Source organism: Camelus dromedarius, chromosome 15 (assembly GCF_036321535.1).
Source record: "Camelus dromedarius isolate mCamDro1 chromosome 15, mCamDro1.pat, whole genome shotgun sequence".
Taxonomy (NCBI): domain Eukaryota; kingdom Metazoa; phylum Chordata; class Mammalia; order Artiodactyla; family Camelidae; genus Camelus; species Camelus dromedarius.
In genome coordinates this window covers 50,308,428-50,335,433 of record NC_087450.1, presented here as the reverse complement: position 1 = coordinate 50,335,433, position 27,006 = coordinate 50,308,428, and the positions used below count along the sequence as shown (strand labels likewise).

At 56.0% G+C, this 27,006-nt stretch overlaps 1 protein-coding gene across 1 annotated transcript; it reads right to left on the bottom strand.

Annotated features, from left to right (window-relative positions):
• HS1BP3 (HCLS1 binding protein 3) lies at positions 1-27,006 on the bottom strand. Its single transcript, XM_031466638.2, has 7 exons — positions 26,942-27,006; positions 21,487-21,652; positions 18,675-18,882; positions 16,893-17,109; positions 7,467-7,612; positions 5,921-6,056; positions 1-1,172 (listed from the first exon to the last, which is right to left on the bottom strand). Exons 1-7 carry the CDS (start codon positions 26,971-26,973, stop codon positions 908-910), a joined length of 1,170 nt encoding a protein of 389 aa, XP_031322498.2. The 5' UTR covers positions 26,974-27,006; the 3' UTR covers positions 1-907.

The following is a 27,006-nucleotide window of genomic DNA, read 5'->3' as shown; positions in this document are numbered from 1 at the left end:
CAGAGGACAGACAAGGCCTGGCAGCAACCGCCAATGGACAGACGGGGCCCTTGAAGCAGCAGCCGGAGAGCATCCAGCCTAGGCCTGCCATGAGGAGGAGGCACACCCCAGCTGCAGGTGTCCCTGGAGGATGCTGGGACCACTCTGCTCAGAGCTGCAGTGGGGACAATGGCCCTATGGTCAGAGGCCTAAGGAGGCCACAGTGTGGCCAGGCCTTCCCTGGGAAAGGAGGAGGGAGGAAGACCTGGGGCCTGTCAGGCCATTCACACCCCAGAGAGCGGGCTGGGCCTGACCTCCTCGAGCTTGGACACGTGGGAAGGCACCCTGCTTAGCGCCTGGTAACCAGAGATAGCTTAGGGTCACCTTACCCAGCCAGGCTCTTCTAGGCACCCTCGGGACCCTCCCAGGGCCTACAGGGCCCCAGAAGTCATGCTGACCAAAGACTCCAGGGTGGCTTGGTATAGGGACCCCCCCCAACAAGTTGGCCAGGCCCTCCCTCCTATGTTGGGGCTGGCAGAGCTGGTGGGCACCAGTGGGCACAGTTTCCCTGCCCCGAGTGGAGCCTCCCTGGGCTCCCCCTCTCCCCGGCTCTCAACATCCTGGGGACAGGTTCCTGGTTAGCAAGGCATCCCCACATGCTCTCTCCTCCACATCCACGTGGCTGAGACAGTTTAGGCTCCAATTCCTATGGTGACCTCGTTCTCTGCATCTTGCAGGGTTCCATGACTCCACAGGCCTGAGAAAAAGGGAGAAGGCAGTACAGGGGACCTAGGACCCTGGCTTCCACCCTCTCTCCCTTGGGAATAGAGGTTACAGCCCTTACAGGGCAAAGCCTGCACCTCACCCCAAGCCCCTCCACGGGAGAGGGCCTGCTGGCTCAGGAACAGCATGGGGGGTGGGGGGGCAGTCAGAAGAGGCTGGGAGTGGCTTGGCCAGGCGCGTCGTGGTCCCGGATGTACTGTAAGATGTCCATCTCGTCCATGGCTTGGATCTGCTGCTGCTGCTTCCGCTGCCCAGCCACAGCCTCAGACGGGCTTGCTGTGGGGGGAACAGCTGGCTTTCTGGGCAGCACTGGCTTAGCTGCCACTGGAGGCTTGGGCTTGGGCCTGGGCTGAGGCTGGAGTCTGGGCTCAGCTCCCAGGTTGAGAATCTGGTCCAGGTCCTCTTCGACTCTAGAGAACCAGAGGGAGAAGCTCTGAGCACAACCTCCTGCAAAAGGAACAAGGGTCCCCGGCCACGAAAGGCACCCCCCCACAACAGGGCACTGGGCCCAGCTTCCCATCTCATCCCCGGGGAGGAACTGAAGGGCAAGCCTCTCCTTCCCTGCAGCCCCAGGGCCCAGCATGAGCAGAGCCGGCACCTCAGGAGCCTCTGCACTCCTAGACAAGCTGTCTTCTTCAGGTGACTTTTCTTTTAACCCCTCGAGAAATAACAGTAACAGATGCCACATACAGAGCACCTGCTCTGTGCCAAGCATTTTAGACCCATTATCTTGTTTCATCCACCAACAGCCCTTGGTGGGGTACGGCCCAATCTCTACCCCACAGACATACACATTCAAGTCCTAAGAGGCCAAGCCACCTGCCTGAGGTGACAGCATGTCACCAGGATGACAGGATGTCTGACTTCAGAAGCTAAGCTCTCATCCAGACCATATTCAGCCAGAGAAAGAATAAACGAGGGGCTCCAAGCCGTTGTGGGGTGGGGTCTGCCTGCCCACAGTGTCCCCTGGTGGGCCACATGGGCGCTAGACAGAGCACACAGGGGGCTGCACTGAGCCTCAGCCAGCGCCCATCAAGACTGCACCACACCCTGGACCTAATGTTCCTTCAGCAGGTGGGACTGAGGGCTGCAGCAGGGTGATGGTCACACAGAACCAGTCCCAGGTACTGAAATAGCAGGAAAGAAAGGCAGGCCACAGCCCTGCTCTGCCCTCGGCCTGAGGGACCTCCTGCAGCAGGGACTCAGTTCCTGGAGACCAGATGCACAACGGAAGATCCATTCAACCCATCCCACCACCTGCCCATCCAATCAACGTTGTGCTGAGTACCTACCATGGCCAGGCATTTCCACATTCATTAGCTCATTTAATAATCACAAAACACTGGCTGGTAGTAGATATTAGTAACATTTACAGATATGAAAACTGGGGCACAGAAAGATGAAGGGCCTGGCCTGGGGCCCACAGCCAGCAGGTGGAGGAGCAAGGCTCTGAGTGTGGCTGGGTCACCAGGTGTGTTTGCCTTCCTGGGGCACCAATGCTCTGAAGCCCCTTCTCCAGCTTCAGGTCAGGGTTTCTCCAGGGTCCAGGGTCCCTCTTTCTAATCAGAGGCCACAGGCCCTCCAATCACACCTGGCAGGTGACTCTACTGGGTCTGCTGCCTCTGAGGACCCCATACGGACCCTCTGGCAAAGGAGCATCTCTTGGAGCCTCTCAAACACCTGCGTCCTCAGGGAGTTCTCGCTGGGCCAGGCCTCAGGACACCTGCTGCTCTTTCTTCCTGTCCGTCAGCAGAGGACAGTCACTCAGAGAAGACCCAAAGCAAGGAGAGCTGCAGAATATGTGGGCAGGGCCTTTCCCTTCCTGGGTCTTGGTGTCCCCATCTGTGAAGGGCCCAATGAGGTCATTTCAGGAATGCTGCAGCCTCCAGAAGATGCTGAGAAAGGATGACCTGATCAGTGCTTTCACCCCTTCCCCAAGCTGAGCGGTGTGCTTTCCTGATCTAAGTGGGGGTTGGGAACGACACCCCAGACCATGTTCCAGGGGACACAGCAGCCTCTTCCCTGTGCCCCTGGAGAAACTGCACTGGCCAGGCTGGTCTGGAACTAGGAGAATGCAGGAGACCCAGGACTGGAGGGAAGATCTGATAACTGTATCCTGGGGGCTTTGGTAGAGTCACATGGAAAGTTCCCACTGAAATCCAAGGGCCAATTTTAGAACTCCTAAAGTGGGGTCCTGGGCCTTTTTCCCTAAACCCGTGACCAGCAGAGATCCAGGCAGGCTGCTGGGCCAGGAGGCCCCATGTGTCTAAGGGAATGTTGACATGCTTCATTCAGCCACGCTGGGGACGAGGGAGGGAGGGCACAGGCGCTGGAGGCAGAAGACCCAGGGGGCCTCACTTGGCCTCTCCAAGCTTCGGTTTCCTCATCTGCCAACTGGCTACAGCATCACCCGGCAGAGGTGCAACACCATGCACTTAGAAGCACAGCACAGCAGGCAGAATGCAGTTCCGTTCCTCATCCTGCTCCTCCTTCAGTGGCCTCAGGCCACCCCACCTCCCTGTCCTCACCTCCCCATCTGTGAATGGGATCCAGCACAGACACTGGCAGGGCTCGGTAGAGGCAGGAGGAGAGGGGAGGCACCTTCAGTCAGAACAACTCCCGGCCCTACAGGGCCTGGCAGAGGCCTGCATGAAGATGGAGGTGCCCCATACCACCCTTTCTGACCCCAAGGGGAGAATTCAGAGCCTCCATGGATGGCAGAGAAGTGAGCAAAAGGTGTTTCTCCAGTCTAGACCCAGAGGGACCTGCCCAGCCAGGCCTTCACAGAGTAAGTTCCAGGCAGTCCCAGGAGGCATCACCCTGGGATGGGCTGCCCATGGCAGCTCAGTTCAGATGGGTCCCAGCTCTCTTCAAGCAGCTGCCCTTCCTCAGGCTCCCCTGGGGCAGGTGCTGGCTCATCCTGCATCCTCCACTGGAGGCTGGATGCCCAGGAAAAGCTCAGAAGGACAGAATAATCCTCAAACAGGGGCCCTCAGGGAAATAAAGTAGCAGCTAAAAGCTTGTGTCAGAGTTCAGGATTTATACTGCTTGGCAAAGCAGTGACTCTTTGGAACTAACCAGAAACTGGATTTGCTCTGAGGTGGGAGGTGGGGCAGTCCCTCTCAGGATGTAGCTGGCCACACAGCATCCCTTTCCAAACATCTTATTTCCATCTGGGTTCCCTGAGGTCATGGCTAAAAACAGGTTCCACTGATGCAAGATCCAGTTCCCCTCTCTCTCAAGACCTGTGGTGTGAGGTCAGCCACCAAGGGGCTGGATGGAGGTCTGAAGACCCCATTCCTACTCCTCCTCCCCAGGTCCCTGCAGAGGACAAGACTTGGCTAAAGACCAAAACTGGGGTCCCAGAGCAAGAAGGAATGGGGGCTTCTCAGACTCCAAACCCTGCTCAAACGCCACTCCATGCTGCCTCGGGATGGCTGATGCCAGTGATGGAATGAATGGGCAATGAAAGCATCAGTGGATGAATGAATATTAGAAAGTTTTTTATAAGGAAGCCTGATTCCTGCCTGGATAGTCACAGGACACACACAAAGGGAAATAAAATATGGTTCCTGCTCTCAAGAAGCCAATTTGCTCTTCACCAGATGTCTGGTAGAGCGAACGCAGGGCCACAGGACTCCCAGAGTATTCTGTGGGATGTAGGAGGCTTTACAAAGGAGAGGGTCCCAGAGCCCAACTGGAACATGAAATGCTGTGTGGTGTCCCCCTTGAGCCACACGTGCCCACACGCTAAAGGCTTGGAAAGCACTGGTATTGCCCTGGCCATCTGGCCACAGAAAACCTTTGAACGTAACACTTTTGAACACCCACCCCGAATTGACAGAACATGGGTTGGAAAGGGTCAGCATAACAGATTTAGAATAAATGATGCCAGGAAGGTCCCCCTGGAGCTCCCCAGCGAGGACACACTGAGTCCTGGGGACACAGAGGCCCCCTGGGCAGCTCCCCGGGGATGACCCTACTACTCTGCCTCCCTGCGCCTTCCTGTCACTTCTAAACCCATGACAACAGTCCCAGCTTCTCCCAGGGAGTATTGTTGCCAGGCTGTCAGGGGTGAGGACGCAGGATGAGAGTGAACAGCTGCTGGGGGCCGTGGGGAGATGTAATGACAAGGAGCCATCACTGTGACTCAGGCTTGGTGAGCGCTCACAGGGCCATCTCCTAGCCCGCGGCTGCTAATGAGGGTGCGGATGACAGCCTCCTGGGACCACACGGCCCGGCGCCATGTAACTGTTCCTGTAAAGAGACAGCTCGGCGTCCTGTAAATCGCCCAGCACAGCCTGCATCCCCGGGGCACAGATCGGGTGATAGAGGGACTCACAGTGCCGCGAGTACTGAGAAGGCAGTGGCGCGAGCAGCAGCCTCGGGAGAGCCTGCTAGCCCTGGGGTGGGAGGCAAAGGCGATCTGCCAGCCTCTCCTCCTCCAGGCACTCGGAGTCCTGGAAGGGTGGGGAGGACGGGACACAGGCAGGCTGACCTGGGCTCCAATCCTGTCACTTGGGAGCTGTGGCCTTGGGCCAGTCACCTCCCTCACTCTCCATTTTCTATGAAACGGACATAATAGCACCCATGGGGAGTAGAGTGGGGGCCGTTGTGAGGATTAAGTAAGGGAACGCGTAGAGAACCAGCAGGCAGTTTGACGCGCAGCATGCGCGCTGTGGTTGTCAGCTTTACACGTGTTCTGTCGATCAGCCTCCAGGTGCCAGGCTAAGCCTTGTTGTCCGCTCTGTAAAGCCTGCCAGTGACCGACCACTGCTGGTACACCTGAGCTTTGCTCCCTGCAGATGACTGCATGCTACCAGGAGTCAGTTTTACTTGTTTCCAAACTTGTTTATGCCAGCTATGTTTGCTCTTGCAATTACAGAATTTAATTATTCTTTATATAATGTATTTGTATGCATGAAGCTCTCTCTTTCTAGAACCTGCTGAGCTGCTTCCACCTCCCCCAACCCCCTTTCACCAAATCCCCTTCACTGCCTCCTGGCTGGCTTCCACCCACAGGCTCCTGCCTCTGACGGGCCAGGACTCCCTCCCTCAGAGCCCAAGGATGGTGAAACCCTCCCACGTCAGGATGGGTCCCTGGCTCTGGCCAGGCCACTTTCAGAGCTGGCGAAGCATTGCTGGGGACAGATTGTACCTAAACAGGTCCTTGGAGGCCTCCCTGTGGTCTGCGCGGGACGTGGGCCCTCCACGCTCGTGGGCAGCTGGCAGCAGTAGGGGGTCACCCAGGGGGACGGCTCCGCCGAGGTCTGGATCGTCAAACAGTTTCAGGGCTGTGGAGAAGGCAGCAGCAGAGCGGTCAGAAGTCCTGGCCTGTCCTCAGCTGCCTGGGGTGTGCAGGTGGAGACAGTCTGGCCCAACCTCCTGACACAGCCAGGGAAGAGGGAGTCAGCTGGTCTCTTCTGTCTGCAAGGCAGGGCACGAGAGCCACAGGACAGGGGCCAAGTGGGGGTGAGGGGAAAGAGCTCCCTGGGGCCCGGCACACCTGTCTGCCTGCCCTGGCCGTCCATGCTGGGCCAGAGTCAGCTGATGGCATCACTCTGGTTTTAGATCCTCGCAGCCTCCCCACTGCCTTTAGGAAGAAGCAGCCTCTTCAGCTCACTGTCCCCAAGACCCCGGGCAGCTGAATCTCTTAGCTCGGCCCCCAGGGCTGCACCCCAGTCTTCCAACAAGTGCTCACTAAGTGCCAACCACCGGCCCAGGGCTGCCGCCTCTGGGATGCAGTGCTGAGCAGACACTGCTTGGACTGCAGCCCCTCCCTTCGAGGAGCCGGGGTCTGCTCTCCACCCTCTCCCCATCTCGACTGCTCAACGCTGCCCTTTGTGAAAGGTGACTGCAGCCTCTTCACCCAGAATATGCTTTTTCAGCAGCCCTGGCAAACTCCGACGACCTTCCAGGATCCAGCTCAAGCACAGCTCCTCAAGCTGACCCTAACCTGGGAAGCCTTCCCTGTGTCCCCACAGGCACTGACATTTTGCTCAGACCTGAGGCCCAGGCTACTCTGTAAATGTCAGGAAATGTCCTGTCTTTGGTGGGAGGCCTGGGGTTGGGACTGTGTCTTACCAGCCATGTGTTCTCAGGCCCTGCACAGAGCTTGGCCCTCAGTGGGCGCTCACCAAGAGCCAGCTGAATTCATGGATGACATCAGTTCCCTCCCCTGGACGGGACCTGGGCAGGGGAGGAAAGGTCAGACCCAGGGACGAGTGTGGAAGTCCCAAGGCTGCTCAGCTTTCCTGTTTCAACTCCGCACAGAACCCTCCTGTGAGGTCTCTGCCAGGGACACACAACCTCTCATTAGAATCCAAGTCACGTGGAGTCCCAGCGTGCTGCGGGGAGGCTGGTATCTACTCTCCACCTGGGGCCATCTGGCCACAGGTATGACGAAGGTACTTTTACATCAGTCACAACCCACACTTTCCAAAGCAACAAAAAAAATGCCCTCTGCTTCCAAGGAGTGATTAAACATACAGCCCTGGAATGTTCCAGGCTGTCGGGACACAAGGTGCCAGACTAGATTTCTCCAGCAGAAAATCTCCATTGACTGAGTCTGTATCGTGTCAAAATAGGAGAAGGGAAGATTTCCATCCTGCTCACATGTGGTAGGTCCAAAGCCACTCACAGAAGTTGGTCGGGCCACCCACAAGACCCCGAGAGTGAAGGGAACACCCTGGGGATCTACTTACGGTCCTCTGCGGAGCCCTGGGGACAAGGCTTCCCGACTGGGCCGAACAGCCCCTCATCGGGGTCCACCTCCTCATCAAAGATGGTGAGCCGGGGTTGGGGTTTGGGTGTCATGGCCACTTCGGGGCGTTTCTTGGGTTTCTTGGAGCTGGAGAATCACAGACAGAACCCGAGGTTAAGGCTTCGCACAAGAGCCCTGCCGGCTGGCCCGGGTGGCCTGGCCAGACTCACAGAGGCATTGGACAGGCTTGAGCTGGTGTCAGGGAGGAATTTTCCAAGGCCTCAACAACGGAGGCGGTGAGACACTGCTCCTGAGAGCCTGGGGAATGGCGCTGTTAGGACGTGTGGGAAGAGCTGCCAGGCATCTGGATCACACAACCGACTACAGACGGTTCCCAGCCCCGAAGGGCCAGCAGGACTCGGGCCTGCCTGTGTGGCCGCAGGTCAGAGAACGTGCCCTCCTTCCGGGGCAGCGGGGGCCACTCGACCTCAGCGCTCCTTGGGGCCAGGCTCAGAGAGTCACCCCACAGCCGCTCAGTGACGGGGTGGATGCATGTGAGCCTGCAGAGCTCAGGGCCTGGACCAGGGGCAGAACAGATGGCAGCCCTGGTCAACGTTCCCTTGTTCCCCCCCACACATCCCCCCTCTCCTTGAGCAGAATAACCTCCATCATTCCAGAAAACACTTCAGTCCCACTGAGCAAACCCCGTCTCCTTCAGGGAACCCCTCTGACCACTCAGAGCCCCAGTCAGCTCTGCACCTCTCGGGTCCCTTTATGTCTCATTTACTGGCTGGCCGAGGTCTTGCTTTGGACCAGACGCTGCTGCGGGACGCCAGGAGGGGGCTTTATTTCCTGACCCACGTAGGGGTTACACGGTGTAAACCTTCAGGGACACGTCACTGGAAGTTATACTGCCAGTAAATAAATTAACTTGGTTTCATTTTAACAAGGTGATCCAGTCCCTGTGTTGATGCCTAAATTAGCCATTTAAACATTCCTGCAAACAACAAAAACAAGCTTTTAACTGGAAGTGGGATTTCCCGGCAACTGTCTGCCCGGGGGACCGTTCCACTGGACTAAGGTCACTGTCTGAGCTCAAGCTGGCAATACTATGTGGTTAAACTGTGCTGATACTGCAGTAACAATGGCACAGACTGACAGCAGGTGAAAACTGCTGCAGGGCGGCCCTGGGTGTTGCAGGGCAGGGTGCCCAGAGGCAGTCATTTCCACAGTCTGGATTTAGATGTCTGGTAGAATTTCGGGCTCCCAGAGGAGATGGGGAGAAGCTATGAAAGGTGGGGACTCACCTGCTGGAAGGCGGCAGGACCAACGCACCTCCATGCTCGGGGCCAAGGCCCCTGGCGGAGGAGCTCTGTTGGCAGACTGAGGAAACAGTGGTTCAGAGAAGCTGGGTGTCTGCTCAAGGCCACACAGCAGGCAGGGCCAGAGACTCAACGGCACCCCAGTCCCTGCTCTCCCTCCATACCAGGTACAAGCCAGACAGACAGGCTCAAGCCACAGATCACTGGGGCCACGCCTCTGTCACGGTGCCACCTCCGGGCTCTGCCTGTGGTGCTGGGTGAGCTGAAAGGGGCCTGGGCTCCTCCGGAAACTACATCTGTGCCTCCTCATGCACCTTAAGGAGTCAGGGTGTCCTGCTCTCCTGGGACGTTTTCCTTTTGTTTCACAGACCAGGCAGACCCCAGGCAGCCCTAACGGCCCCTGGGAAGTGGGTACCACAGAGGCCCTGGCCCTCAGGACAGGCCAGCTGGTCGAGACCTGCTGCATCCGGACCCGCTGCGTCCAGACCTCCACGGCAGCCCTGGGAGCTGTTTGCATCTCTATGGACTCTCCTGGCCACTGGCCCAGCCTGGGGCCCGAGGGCTTTGCCCCACCACTGTCTCTCAATTTCCCATCGCAGCCGCCCTTTGCTTGGCCCTGTTCCTGGGTCTGGCAGGCACTGCAGCAGTGAAGGGCAGAGAGCCCCCAGCTGTAGCCCCCAGGGTTGGTGGGGGGGCTAGGGCTGGGCCTCACCGTCCACAGGTCCACCCTGCTTGGAAACCGGCAGGCCTGAAACACCGGGTGGAGAAGGACATTCACATCTTCCCCAGCAGACGGGGCCCGTGGGGCAGGGGCTGGGGCCTTCCCATGGGCCAGAAATCAGAGGATGCACAGAGAGAAGGGAAGGTCCGAAGAACAAAGGAAGTGAACGAACAGACGTGATTAATTATCTCTGGAGAAGCCACACAGAGACTGCAGTGATTCCCCTTCTCGCACCTACTTCTGGTTCGGAGAGCACAAATTAGGCCTGACTTTCCTGCTATGTGAGTTTTCCCCTCAGACTGGATGAATGGTCTTGTTTTTCTCCCCAGAGACATTTTTAATCTTTTGTTGTCTTTACTTTACTTGGAATGAAGCAATCCTACAGCACACGGGGCTGCTCAGACACCATCTGAACCCCACCCCACTCCACCTGGGCCGTCCAGTCTCCCCGAGTCCCCTGAGCCGACTCCAGGGGGGACAAAGAACAAGAGAAACAGGGAGCTTTGATGGCTGAAAGCCCGAGGGTCCTGTCCTGGTTGGCCCCAAATTCAGTCCCTGGGGGCTCAGTGGTGTGCCTGGTCCCGAGCAGATGCTCAATAAATATTAGATGAAAGGACGGATGGATGGAGGGGTGGCGGAGGGATGCACAGACAGATGAACGAACAGATGGACAGACAGGGTAACAGTACATCTCTAATCCAGACTTATTTCTACCTCCTTCCCCAGGGAGCAGGGAAAGGGGGTGAAGAGAGGGGGGCTCCCAGCATCGTCTCAGACAGAGACCCTCCACTCCATCGCTCCTCCTCCAAAGATCCCTCTACTAGCCCCTCGGCCCTCCTGTAAGGAGCCCATCCTCTCACCCAGAGCACTTTGTCTGACTTGGCGCTCAGTGAGCACATCTCCTGGGCAAGAACCTGTGCGGGTGAGGAGGGCGCAGAGATGAGGAAGACCTGGCACCGTCTCCAGAAGCTCACAGCCGAGCAGAGTCCCAGACACAGACTGGTAACTACCACACAGGGCAGTAATTACATGACAGCCGGAGCCCAGAGGAAGGAGCCAACCCAGCCTGACGGCTTCCTAGAGAAGGTGACATAGAGGTAAATAGTGACATGGGGCAGGAGGGGGGCAAGAACGGGAGACTGACTTGGGCAGAGAGACCCTCAGCCTCTGAGGGGATGTGGGAGGCGTGACTCGGGCACGACCAGGAACCTGGTCCCTGGTCCCCCGTGGAAGGTTTGCTCCTGGTCCACGGAGAAATGATCAGGGCCTGGACTGGGGGAGACTGGGAGAACTGGCAAAGTGCTGACAAATGTGGACTACTGAAGTGACTCGGGGGCAGAAGGGACATGTTTCAGATGGTGCCAGACTCCGACTCAGGACAGGATAGGCACTTCACGTGTGCGATGAGATACAGACTCCGAGCCCCATTCCTTCCCCTTGCTCACTGGTCATGTGAGCAGGGACTCAGGCTGACCCAGGGGCTACGGCCCTGGTGCCCCTCCATTCCCCCTCTCAGCTCCTCTCCACCCATGTCCACCCACCCGTCTGCAGGACACACCACCCATCTTTGCTGTGCCTGCCTCAGGACACACTACCCAGCTCTGCCGTCCTCACCTGCCAGCCCACCTTCTGCACCGAAGCTATAGAGAATGCCTCACTTCTCCCTTTGCCAAGGAAAGGCTGGTACAGTTAGACCCCTGCCACCAGGGATGGGGCAACTGAGCATCAGACAGAGAGGTCTGGGACGGACGAAGCTGCTGTTCCTGACCTTGTGTAGATTCCCACACAGCACAGGTGGCGTGAAGTGGGCAGGGGCTCCCTGGACGGGTGCAGGCCTGTGGAAGCGTGCTCCTGCGCTACACACGTGTGTGCCTGGACAGACATCAGCTCTACTGCTGTGTGTGCCTGACAGGAGGCAGCTGTCCAGACCAGGCCACATTCTGCAGGCAGGCGTGGAGAGCACTCGAGTGAGAGGCAGCAGGTGCCGCTGCTGACAGCTCTGACAGGCCAAGAAGCAGCCCTGCTCCACGGGGCTCAGTGACAGTGATTGACACGAGAGCATCCTCCCCTGCGGCCACCCAGGGGGCTTGTGTCAATGCTCCCATATGCACCTGCCCCCCACAGCCCTGGACCCAAGTGCACTTGAGCTGCAGAGGCATCTCCTAGACTAAACAGAAGACGGTGGATCCTCTTGAAGCCAGGACTCACAGACAACACGACTGTTACCTTCAAAGCCAGAGTGATGCTAAACCAAATACGGAAATCAACCTCCTTTCCAAGCATACAACTTTCCTGCTTTAAAATAAGGACTTTTCATTTTTCAAACCTTAACTTCAGTTTGTTTGTTTGTTTTCTCAATTAGGGAAAATTCTCAGAGTGCCAATAAACGAACTTGTGAAGTTCATTGCAGGACAATGTTATTTGCAGCAACAGTACCAGGCAACGGACTTCTACAGTGACCCGATCACAAGAGTCAAGCAAAATCATGGAGGAGAGGCATTCATCCCATGGTCCCGGGCCTGCCTTGCCAGGACAGGGGATTCAGGGAAGCACTGGATAGAAGGATGAGCAGGGTCGGGAAAGCTGTGCTTCAGGCAGAGAATAGCCCTTCAAAAACTCTGAGATGGGAGGAGCTCAGCATATTCAGGTGTCCAACAGCTGGACCAGCAGGTGTGGCTAGAGGAGGAGGGTCTGAGGGGAAGTCAGGACCACATCCTGAAGTGCCAGGGGAGGTTCTGACTGCTCCCGAGGGAGGAGCACTGTAGGGGGATGCGGAAGAACCTGTGTATGACCCCGGGCCAGTCGTTTCACTCTTGGAGTGTTTCCTTATCTGCTCAACAGGAGTAAGGAATCCTGCTGGATGGTGCCCTACTGTGTGATCTTGGGAAAGTTCCCCAACTGTAACCATAAAGACACTGGATTTGACCTCTAGTTGCTTACAGTTTAAAGGCTCTGTCATTCCAAGAATGCAATGACTTGGGCGCTGCCACAAGGCTCCCGGGCAGCCTGAGACAGGGGAATGGCAGGTATGACCTCCTAAGACTCGCTCCCCCAAGGAGTCAAGTTACCATTTAATCCCATCAAAGACAGCCAAGCAAGCCTTGTCCTCCAGGGACACAGACTGCAGGAGGCAACCCTCCCACCAACGGAGAGAGCTGGCTTGCTGCAAGCTTGACAGGTGTATAGGTGGCCTGTTATGCTGATATTTGCATAACAACAATAGGAAATGGAAAAGCCACCTTGCCATTTCAACTATTTAAATACCCAAGGGCTTCTTTACAGCAAAGTAAATCTGAAAGAGTAATAACATCATACAAAAGAAATTTCCTGTACTTCACCTCATTTTATACTTACAACCACTAGGCTTGGACTTTAATTTACAAAGAGGAAAACTGAAGCTCTGATAAGTTCCATAACCCAGCTGCTAAGTGGCAGAGTTGGGATTTGAACCTGGAAAGGTTGTCTCTAACCTTGCTCTGGGGTGACCACACATCCTAGCTTTCTCAGCAGCTTTCAAACCACACTCAAGATCCCTGACCCTCTGCAAAGCAGCCCGAGGCCACCTGAGAGGTGGGCTGAGGCCGAGGGGGCAGAGATCCAGTCCCCACTCCTGTCCCAACAGGGCCAATCCTGTCCCTCGGGAAGCTGAGGGCCGAGAGGGGGCTCCCTGGGAACTGGGGCAAGAGGTGGGTGCGGCAGTAGGCCGTGTGGGTGGGTAGGGTTGGAAAAGAAAAAAACTTCCCAACATAGGGCAATAAAATCCCAAAAGACCCCTTCACTGGAGTGGCACAACCAAGACCCCAGCAGGAGCTCTGGGGACCTTGCTCTGGGGTAGGCATCTGGGGAGAAGCCCAACAGAATAAACACTCCACACATGAACAAGTTCTTCATTGCCTGGAATAGCAAAAACCTATGGAAGACACCACAGTGTTCCCAAGCAGGGGCCTGGCAGTGCCATTTACAGCTCATCAGTCTAAAAGACTAGCAGAAGACAGAAGTCTATTTATTGATCTGGAAAGACTCAGTATGTAAGCTAGAAAAAAAAGAAACTTACGGAATGGTGTGCATAACATGATTCCATTTTAGTAATATATCAGGAATATACAAAGAGGATGCCTTCACAACGAAAGGACTTTCAACTGTGGTTTCAATTTTTCTATTACTAATTGTAAATTATTTACATTACAATTAAAAATGCTTCCAGCACAGTATTTCCCAGAAGAAGGCAGAACTATTATGGGAGAACTTTGTCTTTCTCAGAACTGTGAAGTCTCTAAAATAGAAAAGTTAAATATGAAAACTATGTTCCACAGGGAAAGTGATCATGAGGACATTAAGTGAAAAAGCAGAGTGAAAAAAAGACGTGTGCACTCTGTCTGCAGTTATGGGGATTGGACCAGGACAGGGATACACAAAAATCCCCAAAATAGGAGAGCAGCAGTGTTGGGATGGGCGGCGATGAGGGCTTTTAGGTTAAAAAGGCACTTTCTAGTGGTGTAGTCATACATCTCTCCCTAATCAGAACCAGGTTTAACAGACAAAGAAGAGTCAGGCTTTGTGCGTCCACCTTCCAGCAGCCCCAGAGTAGAGCAACAGTGCCCCACCGTGGCCACAGCAGGAAGGGCTGATGCCTGTCGCCTGGAAATGTGGCTGCTGCAAGAAGGCCAGAGCCAGGCCCAGATGGGCGCTTGGGGGTGGCGTGGCGCGAAGCTGGGAAAACAGGGATGCCTCATCCGCACAGGAACTGAGGCACAGGATGGAGAAATACGCAGGCAAAGTGTAAGTATCCTGCAAAGAACAGAACGTTCCTTACCCAAGGGCAGGACTGTACAAAGAAGTCAACTGGCCCACCTGGGTGTCCAGAGGCCAAGGGGAAACCCTGACTTCAAGGTAGGGCTCCACCACACACAAGGCTCTGGCTAAGTTTCCGTTCAACACTCTCCTCAATTTGCCCATCTGTGAAAGGGGGATAACCCTAGGGCTCTGCCCGGAAGACTGGAGTCAAGGGACAGGGCAGGGAGGTGGCATCAAGTCCTGACTCTGCTACCTGTGTCTGGATGTATCTGGATGAGACACTTCACTCCAAATGTCAGCTTCCTCATACAGACTGGGCCTGGTGCCAGTACTGGCTTTCTAAAGCACCAGTTCCCAAACCAGACCCATGGTGGATCCTGAAAGCAATGACCTTAAAAAAAAAAAATGGAAGTGGAGTAGAAAATGTCTATTCATGTAAATGCTAATCAGTTCCTGGCATTTAATAAGTTCTCAAAAAATGTTATTATTCCCGATGGAAGCGACAGCACTATCATCACATTGGTCATTAACAGACTGGCAGAAGGTCAAGAGCCTCTGGGACCCCTTCAGTGCTCAGCTCTCCTTGGATTCAGGAAGGAGGCCTGAGCGCAGAGCTGGGGATGGCGCTGAGCGCAGGGCTCCTCGGACAGTCCGCACACCCCTGTCAATCTGCTCCTGGAGTGGGCAGGAAATTAAAAGTGGCCCCTGTCAACCCCGAAGAGCATTTTCCTACCCAAAAAAGGAGCTGCTTTGCTAAGCATGTCCTTCAGCCAAAGGCTGGCGCAAACCACAGAAGCCCATCTCAGTCTGGCACCAAGAAACGTGTGGTTACTCCGAACAACAGAGGGTGAGTTCAAACAAATATAGCCCAACAAGGCCCTCAGGTTATACAAAGCTGATAAGGAGTGGCTATTATGAACTTCTCCCAACATAACCTCACTGTCGCTCCCACAGGGCCGCTGTCCCTCCCAGGATGAGGTCGGCACAGTGGGCTGGGGGGTGGGGGTGCCTGACTCCTGGGAGCCAAGTTGCTGCAGGACCTCTGGCTCTGCTCCTCCGTCTCCCTGAGCTCCCAGATCTTTCCTGAGTCAGACTCCTCGTCCCCTCTAGGCTGGCCTCACGGCAACCCTGCAGCCACGTGTCCATATGCCACCCCCAACATCCCACCAGGAGAGGAAGACCTGCGGGGGGGTGGGCAATGCTCTCTGGATTGTATTTTTCATGTTGTTTAAGTTGAACTTGCCCCCGCTGGACTTCTCATTGGCTCTAATGTCTTTCTGGAACAGAACCTGTGAGACAGGCAGAGAGAATGCCACCCTGGGTCTGCCGTCTGACTCAGCGGAGGTGGTGGGGCAGAAAGACGGGGCCAGGACATCTGTGTTAACTCAGTCTTCACAACAGCCCCAAAAGATAGGTGCTGTCATTATCCTGGTTTTGCTGCAGAAGACTGAAGAAACGGGATAGACTGCTAGGATTCAAGCCCACGCAGTCTGGCTCCACAGTCCAGGAGAGGATCCTGAGCTTGGTTTGATACCCAGAACCATTTATTTACCAGCTGCCCAACATCGGGCAAGGGATTGGCCTCGGAAGACTTCAGTTTCTTTAATCTGTCAAATGGCACAGTAACAGCTGTTTGCAGGGTAGGGTGTCCATGAGACACGGTAGACAAAGTGCAAAGCACAATGCCTGGCGCATAGTAGGTGGTCAGAATCAATAGTTCCCACCTTGCTTCTTGCTCATTTAGGCCAAGAAGGGCCCCAGGGCAGCTGAGTCTGTCTGCTCCCCTCTGTCTCCTGGTTGGGAGGCCCCGCCCACACCTCAGCCTGTGTCCATCAGAGGGGCCTCTAGTCTCATCTAGCCCGCAGCCCCCTCCCCAGCTCAGGGTGGTCACACAGTCGGGGCTCAGGAGCAGCTCACTAATTGGCTAAAATCAGTCAGAGGGACAGGAAAGGGGAAAGTACACAGTGACAGAATCAGGACACCAAGGGACCATCAAGACCGCAGCCAGCTTGTCTCTTCTGCAGTGTGCATGTGTGCACGTGTGTGCATGCGTGCGCCTGTAAAGGGGACACAGTCTACCCCGGGGCTCACTCTACCTCCCTGCATCACAGTCAGCACCTTACGGTCCATGTGATTCATGGAGCCTTACAACGAGCTTGGGGAGGCAGGGCCAAGGTAAATGTTCCTGCTCCAAGGACAGCAGAGCCCAGCCCAGGGAGCTCCGGTCACGCACTGCAGGTCACAGGCTTTCAGTGATGAGCTGGATGGAGAACCAGGCCCCCTGGGTCAGGATCAGGTAGCCTGGGCTGCTGAACTGTTGCGGGTCGGGGGACAGCCTTACCAGGCCTCAGTGCAGAGGTGAGGGGGGACCACTGTGACGAGGAGGGGGCAGGACATAACCGGGCCCAGCCCCAAAGACCCAGGCGATGTCAAGGGTGAGCAGAGAGCCAGTTCCCTGAGCACACCAGGGTCCTTGGGGTGGTGACCTGGGGAGATAGGTTTTCTCAGACTCCCAGGAGGGAGGAAGAAGCTGTCCCCAGAGAGCCTGGAGTGGGCCAGATGGGAGTCCAGCCCAGAAGGGGGTACGTACCGCATGATGCCCAGAGGGTCCAGTGCCTCCTCCTCCTCTTCTGAGGACTTCCCTGCATCCTCGCCCCTCTGGCCCAGAACGGGTGGGCCCTCACCCTCCACCTGGTCCTGCTGCTGGAAGAAGTCGAAAGCATCCCCGTCATCTCCTGCTTGGCTGTCTGTGTCCAGGACAGAGAAATCTCTGCTGCTGAGATCCGCAGCCCCGGGGGATCTGGTGCCTGTGGAGGGAGACAGAGAGGGCACTGACATTCACCACCAGGGGACAAAGGGGCACCTCCCCGCATGCAAGCTCTTGTGCCAGCACCTGAGGCTGGGGGGCTTCCTGCAGATTCTGAGACCAGAATGGTAGATCTGGGTGGACAGGGTGTGGTGGGGGGAGCAAAGCCTGGGGTGCAGCAGTTACAATCCCATTCAAAAACCTTGTGAACCTTCAATTTCATGGAGTAAGCGTCATATAATAAACATTTTACAAGTATGGATTCATTTAAACATTGCAAAAACCCCACATGCAAGAACCTATTTGTACCTCCATTTTACAGATGAGGAAACTGAGGCACAGAGAAGCTGAGAAAGTCGGACAACCCTATCCTGCTTCCCCATAGCAGAAGGGCCAGGAGATGGGGAGTTTCTTCCAGCTACAGATGGTGGGGAGCCCCCTTACTGGAGCAGACACAGACCCAGAGGGAGGCAAAGAGGGGACGGTTGCGACCTTGGAACAAATTGGGGCAGGAGAGACCCTGGCCTGCAGACCCCGGTGGGGGCTGTGGACAAGGACAGAATAAAACTGGTGTTGCAGTCTTGCCCAGGCTCATACACTGTGCATACACTGGTTTTGTTTTTATTTCCCCACCCCATTTTTTTTCAATTGGCTTATCTGCTGTGAATTTCCTTTGGAAAAATTCCCATCTGTCTTGTGAAACTAGGAGCCTCATAATGGTTGGGAAAAGAGTTAAACAGAGTGATCCAAAGAGGGGAGAAGGTCAAGGGTGAGTGCCCAGCACCTCGGGATGGGACCCCCTCCCTCACACCCTTCACCTGCCCTGGGGCACTTGTGTGAGACAGGAACATGCCTGGTGTGTGCTGAGTTCAGCAGATGTGCTGAGTAGGGGTAAAGTGTCAGCCGTCGCTTCTACGGCACCTCCTGCACGGCAGGCCCTGTTCCAGGCACTTTACATGTGTCAGTTCATGTGATTCTCACAAGCACCTGCCAGCTGGGCTAGACCCATCGGACAGATAAGACTAGTGGAAAGACAGGAGGCTGTGGGACGCAGATGGCAAGGGATCGAGGTCCCCATCACTGGGTGTGGGGCTGCCTGGAGCCACACCCACAACCCTCTCAGAGTGGGTACAAGCTGAGTGACGTGTCCCCAGGGGCCAGGGAAGCAGCCTGGCTGTGGGAGCACAGCTTTCTCTGGTCCTTGCAGGTCCCCAGGCCTGGCTGGCGGGAGACGGAAGGGTGTGTGTGCGTGCGTGCGTGCGTGTGTAGGGGGAGCTCTGGATGGGGCTGGCCAGGATGGGGTACATGGGGTGAGATCAGGGAGAAGACCCCTGGGAGAGGCCTGCCCAGCACCCAAGCAGTCAGTCCTGGCGGGCCAGGTCCCAGGCCCCTTCCGCCCACCGCCCTGGCCTAAGCAAGGCTTAAGGCACATGTACGTGCCTCAAACAGCCTGGCTGAGGCTTCTGGGCTGCGGGGGCCTGCAGAGCCTCTCCCACTGCGCCAGGGCAGCAAGGCCTAGTTCTGGGCCGGCAGGGACCTCAGCGACGTGGGACAGAGCCCTGGTACCTAAGAACTCTAGCAGCTCTGGGCTGCCGGCCAACTCGGCATCCCTCGAGACACAGCGCAGAATCTCGTCAAACACGGCTCTCCTCTCCTGGATGTCAGACTCCCCAACAAACAGGACCTTCCTGGGGAGCGGGGGAAGGCCGGCCTTTGGGTAACGGCTGCTGAGTTTCTGGTAGAACTCCTCAATCTCGCTGTACTTTTTGGAGACCTGGAATGAGAGGCACACATGGTTTCTTGAGTAAAGAGAGAAAGAGAGAGCGCGAGCTGCTCCTCCACTTGTGCATCAAGCTCGTGCTGTGCGTTTACTCTGTGTGGGGAGACCCAGCGTGGTCTCTGCCCTCCAGGCTCCAGGTCTAGAGTGGAGGGAGCGACCACAGCACAGCAGGTCAGTGCCGTCACTGCGGTCTGTGTGACACGGCACGGGCTCTCAAAGAGTCACCCACTGTGCACCACACACCACCAACAGCCGAGCGTCCTCCCTCGCCTGGACTCCTCTGTGTTCTCCCCGCAGGCTCAGTCTGTCTCCCCAACTCCCCTGTGGGAGCATCGACACGGAAGACACAGATATACCGTCTTCTGCTCCCAGGCCAGGCCCACATCCATAGCACGCCACTGAAATGCTGGTGTAGCCGATGGGCTGTGGTGGGTCTGGACCCATACAGGTGAGGGATACCTGGCAATCCCATCGCACAGCTGTGCTGGAGCACACAGCCCCGGCTAACCAGCAATGACCACCAGAACCCCCAGCCTATGAGGGTTCCAGACGGAGGACTTCAGGAACCCCCAACGGGGAGTCATCTGGGACAGGGGACTGTGGCTTGCAGTTGTCTTCACAGGAGCTTTCCTGAGAACAGCCCTTAAGGAAAGGTAAGAGCATCCTTTCACAAAAGTGATGCAGGCTCCAACTCCTCATGGTCCTGAGAACCTGAGACTCGACCAGGTGGGGCCGAGCGCCCTCTGCTGGCCTGACTGCTCCATGCAGACCCAGCCACCAGACCCAGCAGGACCAGGGTTCTGGAAGCAGTGGGTCTTCAGGGTACTGGCAGCCCCGGGAGCCAGAGAGCTTTAAGTCTTGGGTGCCACCTCATCCTGGGCCCACATTCATCAGTGTTCCAAAGCAAGGGCTTCTATTCCCTTTAAGGAGTAGAAAGCAAAACGCTCATTAGTTTTTTAAAGCTAAATCATGAAACTGTGAAGAAATTTCAGGCTTCGGTTGCACCCCTAGATCCCACTAGGAGTAAATGCATTCTTTGCCCTCGCAGTGGTTCAAAATGCTGAGAAGCATCTCCAAGCATGAGTCAAATCTGGACCGCAGGACCCTTGCTCATTCTACCTTTATCTCACAATCCTGCAGCCTGCCTCTCCTGAGCACAGCTCTGGATCCTTCTATAAGAAGCCAAAGGTAGACACTGAACGGATGAGTCTGTGATCTTGCCCCTCCTGAAACGCTCTCCTTCCTTAGCTCCCTTCTCACCACTTGGCCTCAGCTCCTTCTCCTTGACTGTCTGAGGTGCTGGTGTCCCCAAGGTTTCCTCCTCAGCCTCCCCTCCACACCCACAACCACTCTCTGGGCAACTTCATCTGCTCCCAGACTTTCAGCATCACCTCCAAGCTGATGCCTCCCAAACCTGCCCTTTAGGCCTGACCCCGTCCCAAGTTCCAGCCTCGTGTCTCCATCGGGCCAACACTTCATGCTCGAGACGTCTACCTTCAACCTGGCCCTCCGCCGGTGCCCTTTTCTTCAGTCAGTGGAAACAGTCAGTCAGTCATGATCTCTCCTTCCCATCCATACCCTCTACTGCTGGCCTGCTCCCAGCCCTCACCTGGGGCACCTGGGTACTAGCCTCCAAACTGGGCTCCCCATTTCCTGCCCTGTTCCTTCCAATCCAACTCCACTCGCCACCAGGCAGGCCAGTGGGAGGCAAACAGGACCAGGTCATTCCACTGCTTAAGACTCCTCCTGGCCTGCCAGACCAGCCAGGTGCCCCGCCTGCCCTCCGTGACCCGGCTCCTGCCTGTCATCACCCTCCTCCTCCCCTACTTCCTCCAGGACGACACTCAGCTGCTCACAGTTCCCCACACAACACCCTGTTTTCAGCCTCTGTGCCTTTGCTTAGGCCGTGACCTTGAAATTTATTCCTAGGTATTTTTGTGGTGACTGTCAATGGGATTGTTTTCTTAATTCTCTTTCTTCTAGTTCATTGATAGCATACAGAAATGCAGCAGATTTTTGTATGTTGATTATGGGCTTGGCCACCAGGGCTGCAGATCCAGGACTGCATACACCGCCTCTCCTCTCCTCCCAGATCCACCTCTTCTATATGTTCCAGTCCGCCCACCTCTAGATGTACAGATGTGTGGAGCTGCTGTGGATGTTTTACTGGTTGTAGATTGAAGGGGAGAGACAAAGGGAGTGTCTCATCCACCCTAGTGCTGACATCTCCACCTGCTCTTTAAAACATTTCAGCCCTGGCCTTTTCTGAGAAATCTTCCAGAACCCTTTCCCTAGGATGGGTTGGGTGCCCCTTCTCTGTACTCCCACAGTCCCCCGCCCCCCACCGCCCCGCCTTGGGCTCCTATCTCCACCTTTATCTGTCTCTTTACAAGTCTGTCTCCCCACAGACAGTAAGCATCGGATTCACTTGTGTCCTTACCGCCAACATGCACTGGCAGGCACACTCAGGCCGAATGCTGGCTAGAAAATTGCGCACTTTCTGGTGCTACTTGTACCCTGGTGGCAGGTATGTCTGCCCACCTGGACCCCTGGATGCTAGGCACCCTCAGGAGCATCCTGGGAGAGCCCCCAGCTCACCAAGAACTGGACGACATCCTCGGGCCTGTGCTTGGCCGACTTGAACGCAGCCAGCCGGGTGACCACCAGGATCTGGTACTCCACGTGCCCTGACATCATCTTGCCCCGCACCTCCTGGTGCTGGGGCACCGTCAGGTCGAGGCCTGTGTGGACATTCTGAACTCGCCTGCCAAAGGGAGAGAAGGCAAAGGAAGCTCAGGCTCAAGTCAGCAGACTTCTCAAGTGAAATGCAGGCAGGGCCTCAGGGTGGCCTGGAGGGCCCGGGTGAGAGGCTGCTCTGCTGGCTGTCCTCAGTGCGCACAGCTCCAGGCCACCCGCCCCACCACATGCCAACCCTCACTCAGCCCGGCTCCGCAGGCCCCGAGCCTGGGCCCCGCCTTTGGGTTGCTCAGGAACAGAGGGCTATTCCCAGCAGGAAAACAGGTGATAGCAGAGAAGATGGAGCTTATGGAAGATCACAATTAGGTATCTGGGATAAACCCAGCGCAACAGTTCCTGCGGGATTTGTGCGGATGACATCCCCAGGGCTCTATTCAAACCAAGGGAAGTGACTGGCTCTGTGCACATGATACAGGATTGAAACCGCACCAGGAATCTGGAGAGATGCATTTTTTCAGCTCACCAGAGGGCAGCAGAGCCACCACAGAACCTGCTCAGCTGGGGGAAGATGGAAAAAGCACTGGATGCTGGGCTATCATTTGTTCTGGGGCCTCTGCAAGGCACTGATAAGGCCTGCTGTACCTGTACGAGGCTTTGAGAGGATACTCGGCAAAACTTTACAGCTCTTGCAGAATTTTTAATGCCACACAAACATACTGAATTGCACGAAGAGCCGAGAAGTTATAAAATGTTTCCTCTGAGGTGAGAAAAAGGTTATATTCCTATTCTACGTAAGGGTATAATGGAGACCCGTGCACACAAACACCTATGACAGGACATGCCGGGCACATTGTTATCAGGGTTGAAACCAGCTATGTGCTGGGCAGGACTTTCAGAAGACAAGAAAAGGAAGGCCCTGAGGGGTGAGGGGCTGCCGGGGCTAAAACCGTGCCTGGGGCCAGGCCCTATCCCCGTCTGGGACTATATCCCAATCCACCAAGTGACACCCTGCCCCCCAGCACTCCTGCCACACAGATTCCTCCCCTTCCTACGGTAGCATGAGACATTGTCACCGACATGATGCTGTTTGTCACCAACTGGGAGGACAACCCACCACATACCCACATATGAGGTGTGTACACACATTTACTAACCATACAAACCTCTACACACACGAGCATGTTCACAAAGTGTAAGGCTGCTAGACTGAGCACGAAGCACTCAGAAAAGCCCGGGCGACCCTGCTTTCGGGCAGGTGGTCAATGAGCCCCACGCACACGTGCAGGATGGGATACACCAAACAAGTCAGCCCACTTTTCCTTTTGCCAGTAACCAAATGAGTGTCCCTGGCCTTCCACACAGACCCTGCTGCTCCTGGTGCCGCATACGGTGTTACGTTCCAGGTGTTCTGTGCAGCAGAGCAGAGCTGGACTGAGGGTGAGAGGTGGGCGTGGGAGCAGCCGGCACCCACGCAGGCCCTGTCCAAAGGACCCCACCTGTCTAAGGCCCTCCTGCCTCCCACAGCCCTACAAAGGGACACTACTGCTCAGGCCCACTTAAAGTCAGAGAAACAGACACAAAAAGGGAGTCACCTGTCCTTGGGCTCAGGTCAGAGGTGGAGCCAGGGTTCACTCTAGGCTGCCCCCCCGCCACTGCTGACCAGTGCTCTCAGAACCCACCCCTAGCAGTTCTCCAGGACCTGCATCCATGACCCCGCCCGCCACCTTTCCACTGTCCCTCCCTGTCCTGTCACGCCTCCCCAGCTGAGAGGCCCCCTGCCGCAGGCCTCAGCTCCCCTGCCCTCTGCCCTCAACTCTCAGTTCTCTGCCACCTTTGTGCCCGGCAGCTGCCGGTGACTGGGATGAACTCAGACATGCTGACTGGTCCCACCAGAGATTCAGGGCCACAGCCTGCAGCACCAGGCCTGGCAACCCCTCCTCGGGCTGGACCTGGGGTTGTCAGTGTGGTCACTGCCACATCAGCATCACCTGTGAACCAATCCAGGCCGCTGCATCACTCTTCACTTTAACATGTCCTCCAGGTGACGCTGATGCACTGGAGCCTAATTCACTCTCTCCTGCTCCCCAAGGCCCCCAAGGAAACCTTTTCTGCAAAGGGTCAGACAAAATATTTCAGGCTTTGCAGGCCAAAAGGTCTCCATTACATCTGCTTAACTCAGCCAGTGTAGAGTGAAAGCAGCCACAGACAGTACGTAGATTTTATTTACAAAAGTAAGTGGTGGGCAGGATGTGGCCCCCCGGTGTAGTGTGCCCACCTATACCCCAGACCGAGCTTCTCAAACTGTAAGTGCACCTGAGTCACCTGGGGATCTTGTCAATATGCAGATCTGATCCCGCAGGTCCGGGGCAGGGCCTGCGAGTCTGCCTTTCTAACCAGCCCCCAGGGATGCTGATACTGCTCCTGGGACTACTCACTGAGTAGAAAGACACGGAATCCAAGTTGCCCGGGTCAGCAAACCCCTAGTGCCCATTCTCCCCCACCCCACTGCTTCCCACTTACTAAGAAAAGGAGAATGGTGGGGGGACCTTCCGAGCACATCCTGTGACATCCACAACTGGCCTGCATCTGCCTCCCCCGCCACTGGGGACCTACTACTGACTGGCTTATACCTGAGGCCAACCCCTCACCTACTCAAATATGTCGCTTCCGCAAGTCTCCCCTCTTTTCGGCGCCATCAGTCTCCCCTCTTTATGGGATCCTTCTCGCTTCTCTAACAACCAAAGCTGTCCTTTGGCCCAAACTTCCCCTTGAGCTACAGCTGCATTTCTGCTCCTCTTTCCAGCAAAACTCCTCAAGAGAACGGCCTATATTCGCCACCTCGAGTTCCTCTCCTGTTTGATCTTGAACACTTTCCAACCTAACTTTGTCCTCACTTTGTAACCGAAACTGCTCGTGCCCAGGTCGCCAGCAACCCCTATGTTGTTAAGCGCAAAGGTCAGTTCGCTCTCTTCTCTTCCTCCAGCCGCACCTGACCATCACTCTCTGCTCCTTGAAGCTCTGTCCTCATTGGCTTCTGGGACCCCTACTCCCTCTTGGTCCCATGCACCCAGCCACTCTGCTCAGCTTCCCCGGATGTCCCCCAGTCCCGCCCGGAGCACTCTCCTTAAACCTCTTCTCTTGCTCCACCCTTCCCCAGGTGGTCTTATCCAGGTCCAAGGTTTTAAATTCCATTTATGGGCCAATTGTCTCCCAATTCCTCTCTCTAGTCTGGACTCTGCCCTCAAGGCCACACTCCTTCTCCCAGCTGCCTTTCCGACAGCACACTTGGCTGTCAAAAAGCTTCTTAAAATGAATGTGTGCTGACAAATGGAGATTCGCAACTATCCCCAAACCTGTTCCATCCACAGTCTCCCGGCTCGGTCCACTACAACCTCACTCTTCCAGGAACTTGGGACAAAAGTCTCACAGTTAGTCTTAACCCCTCTTTCTTGTTCTCATATCCCACATCTCATCATCAGCAAACCCTGAAAGCTCAGTCTTCAAAATATAGCCAGAACCCAAACATTTCTCACCCCCTCTGCCACCATCACCTCTCACATGGATCACCGCCAGAGTCTCCTGAATGATCTCTATGCTGTGCCCTGCTCATCCACATTCTGCTCAACACAGCAGCCAAAGGACCTCTGTGAAATCCAAGGCAGGTCCCATGGCACTCAGAGCCTCACCTCAGCCTGGGAGCCCTGTCCTCACTGTCCTCTAGCCCCAAGCCCCCAGCTCTGCATCACAGCACCTAACACTCTCGCCGGCTCACACCATCACAGCCACACTGGCCTCCTTGCTGGTGCCCAAGCACCCTTCTGCCCCAGGACATTGGCTTTTGCTGCCCCCTCTGCCTGGTACACTCTTTCTCAAGATTTCTCTTTCATTTGTCAGGGATCTCTACCCAACCGCCACAATCTATCAGAAAGACACTCCTGGACCAAACCATATAAAACAGCATTCACAACTCCCATCACTCTATTTCCCTACCATTTTATTTTCCTCCGTATTACTTATCATCCCTGACACACCCTATATTTACCTGTTGTCCATCTGCCCCACAAAAGCTCTATAAGAGGGATTTTGGGCTGTTCACTCTGTATCCTAGAACCATTCACCAGCCTTTACCACCAGCGCCTGCATCTTAAGAAGCCTTGTCCAGGTGGGGCATTGAGGGAAGCCACCCAGCCCCTTCCCGAGCACCCAGCACCAACTGGTCTGCTACTGAACCTGCTTACAACTGCCAAGCGCAAACCCTTTTTTTGCAGAAACGTAAACTGGAGCTCGGCGAGAGGAGGTGATTCATGGGGCATCAGGGAAACCTCTTCTGCCCATGAGGACACAACCAGCAACCACACAGAGGAGACCAAGCACGTTTTGACATCAGGGTTTACTTACAGAATCATACTTTTCTAGACCTGAAGCCCTGGGGAAGTTTAGATTACAACTGGAAAATAGCATTTATTTCTGTAAGAGACTGGCATCCTAGCCCAAGATTCTGTGTAGGGGGAAGAAAGGTGGATAGATGAAAATACTTGCAGTGAGTCACTGACAGATACGAGAAAGGGGAAAGGATTAATCCATATCCATCCCAGCATTTCCAGGATCCATCTTGCACTGGGTCCTCCAGGCCTGGATCAGGGTGGGCTCATTCTGCCTCCAGGGACCCTCCAGAGGCCTTTGCTGTAACTGCACTTTTCCTCAGCTACCTGTCTGAGCAGCTGCCACCTCTCCCCGCCCCTTCACCTGGTTAACCTTCAGTCTTTCAGCAGGACATGGCCTCGTTCCCTCCCCCCACCCCCATCGTTCCAGAAGCCTAGGTTACACCCTGCCCTATGTTCCCACGACAACCTGAACCCACCACCCCCTCAAGTATCTGTCCCCAGCGGGTCTGCGTTTATCCCTGTCTCCCCTGCAGGGCCGAGCCTAGCCTGATTCACCCCGTCCCCATGCCGCTCACCGGGTCTGGCACACGGTGAGCGCTGAAAAGATGCATAAGCAGATTTTCGAGCCAAAAAGAAATAAGGGCAGGTAGGCAGGAAAGGGGAAAGGAGAGCCCCCTGCTTTGGCCGCCTGCGCGGTGCCGGCCAGCTCAGGCCTCCCACTGGGTCTTGGGTGAGTTCGTTAGTCTCTGGGGACCTCAGTTTCCCCATCTGTAAAACGGGGGGCACTCGCTGCCGCCCGCCTCTCCCGCGGGGCTCTGGAGGCGCCGAACCCAGGTCAACGGCCAGCGCGCTGGGCGGCGGGCGCGGTCCCGGGCACCGTCCACCTCCGCCGCCTCGTCCGCCCCGGGAGCAACGGCTACGGCTCCGGCGCACCCGGTCTCACGTCGCGCGAGACGCGGGGTCTGGCTCACCTGGAGGTGACAAGCACCGCAGGGGACTGCATGACGGCGAGGCTCCGGGCGGGGCGCGCGGTCAC

Coding starts and splice junctions, on each gene's coding strand:
- HS1BP3 (XM_031466638.2), bottom strand. CDS start 26,973: ATGCAGTCCCCTGCGGTGCTTGTCACCTCCAG. Junction 17,110..18,674: donor AGAGCTGCTAGAGTTCTTAG/GTACCAGGGCTC, acceptor CTCCCTCCACAG/GCACCAGATCCCCCGGGGCT. Junction 7,613..16,892: donor GACCCTCTGGGCATCATGCG/GTACGTACCCCC, acceptor GTGATTCTCCAG/CTCCAAGAAACCCAAGAAAC.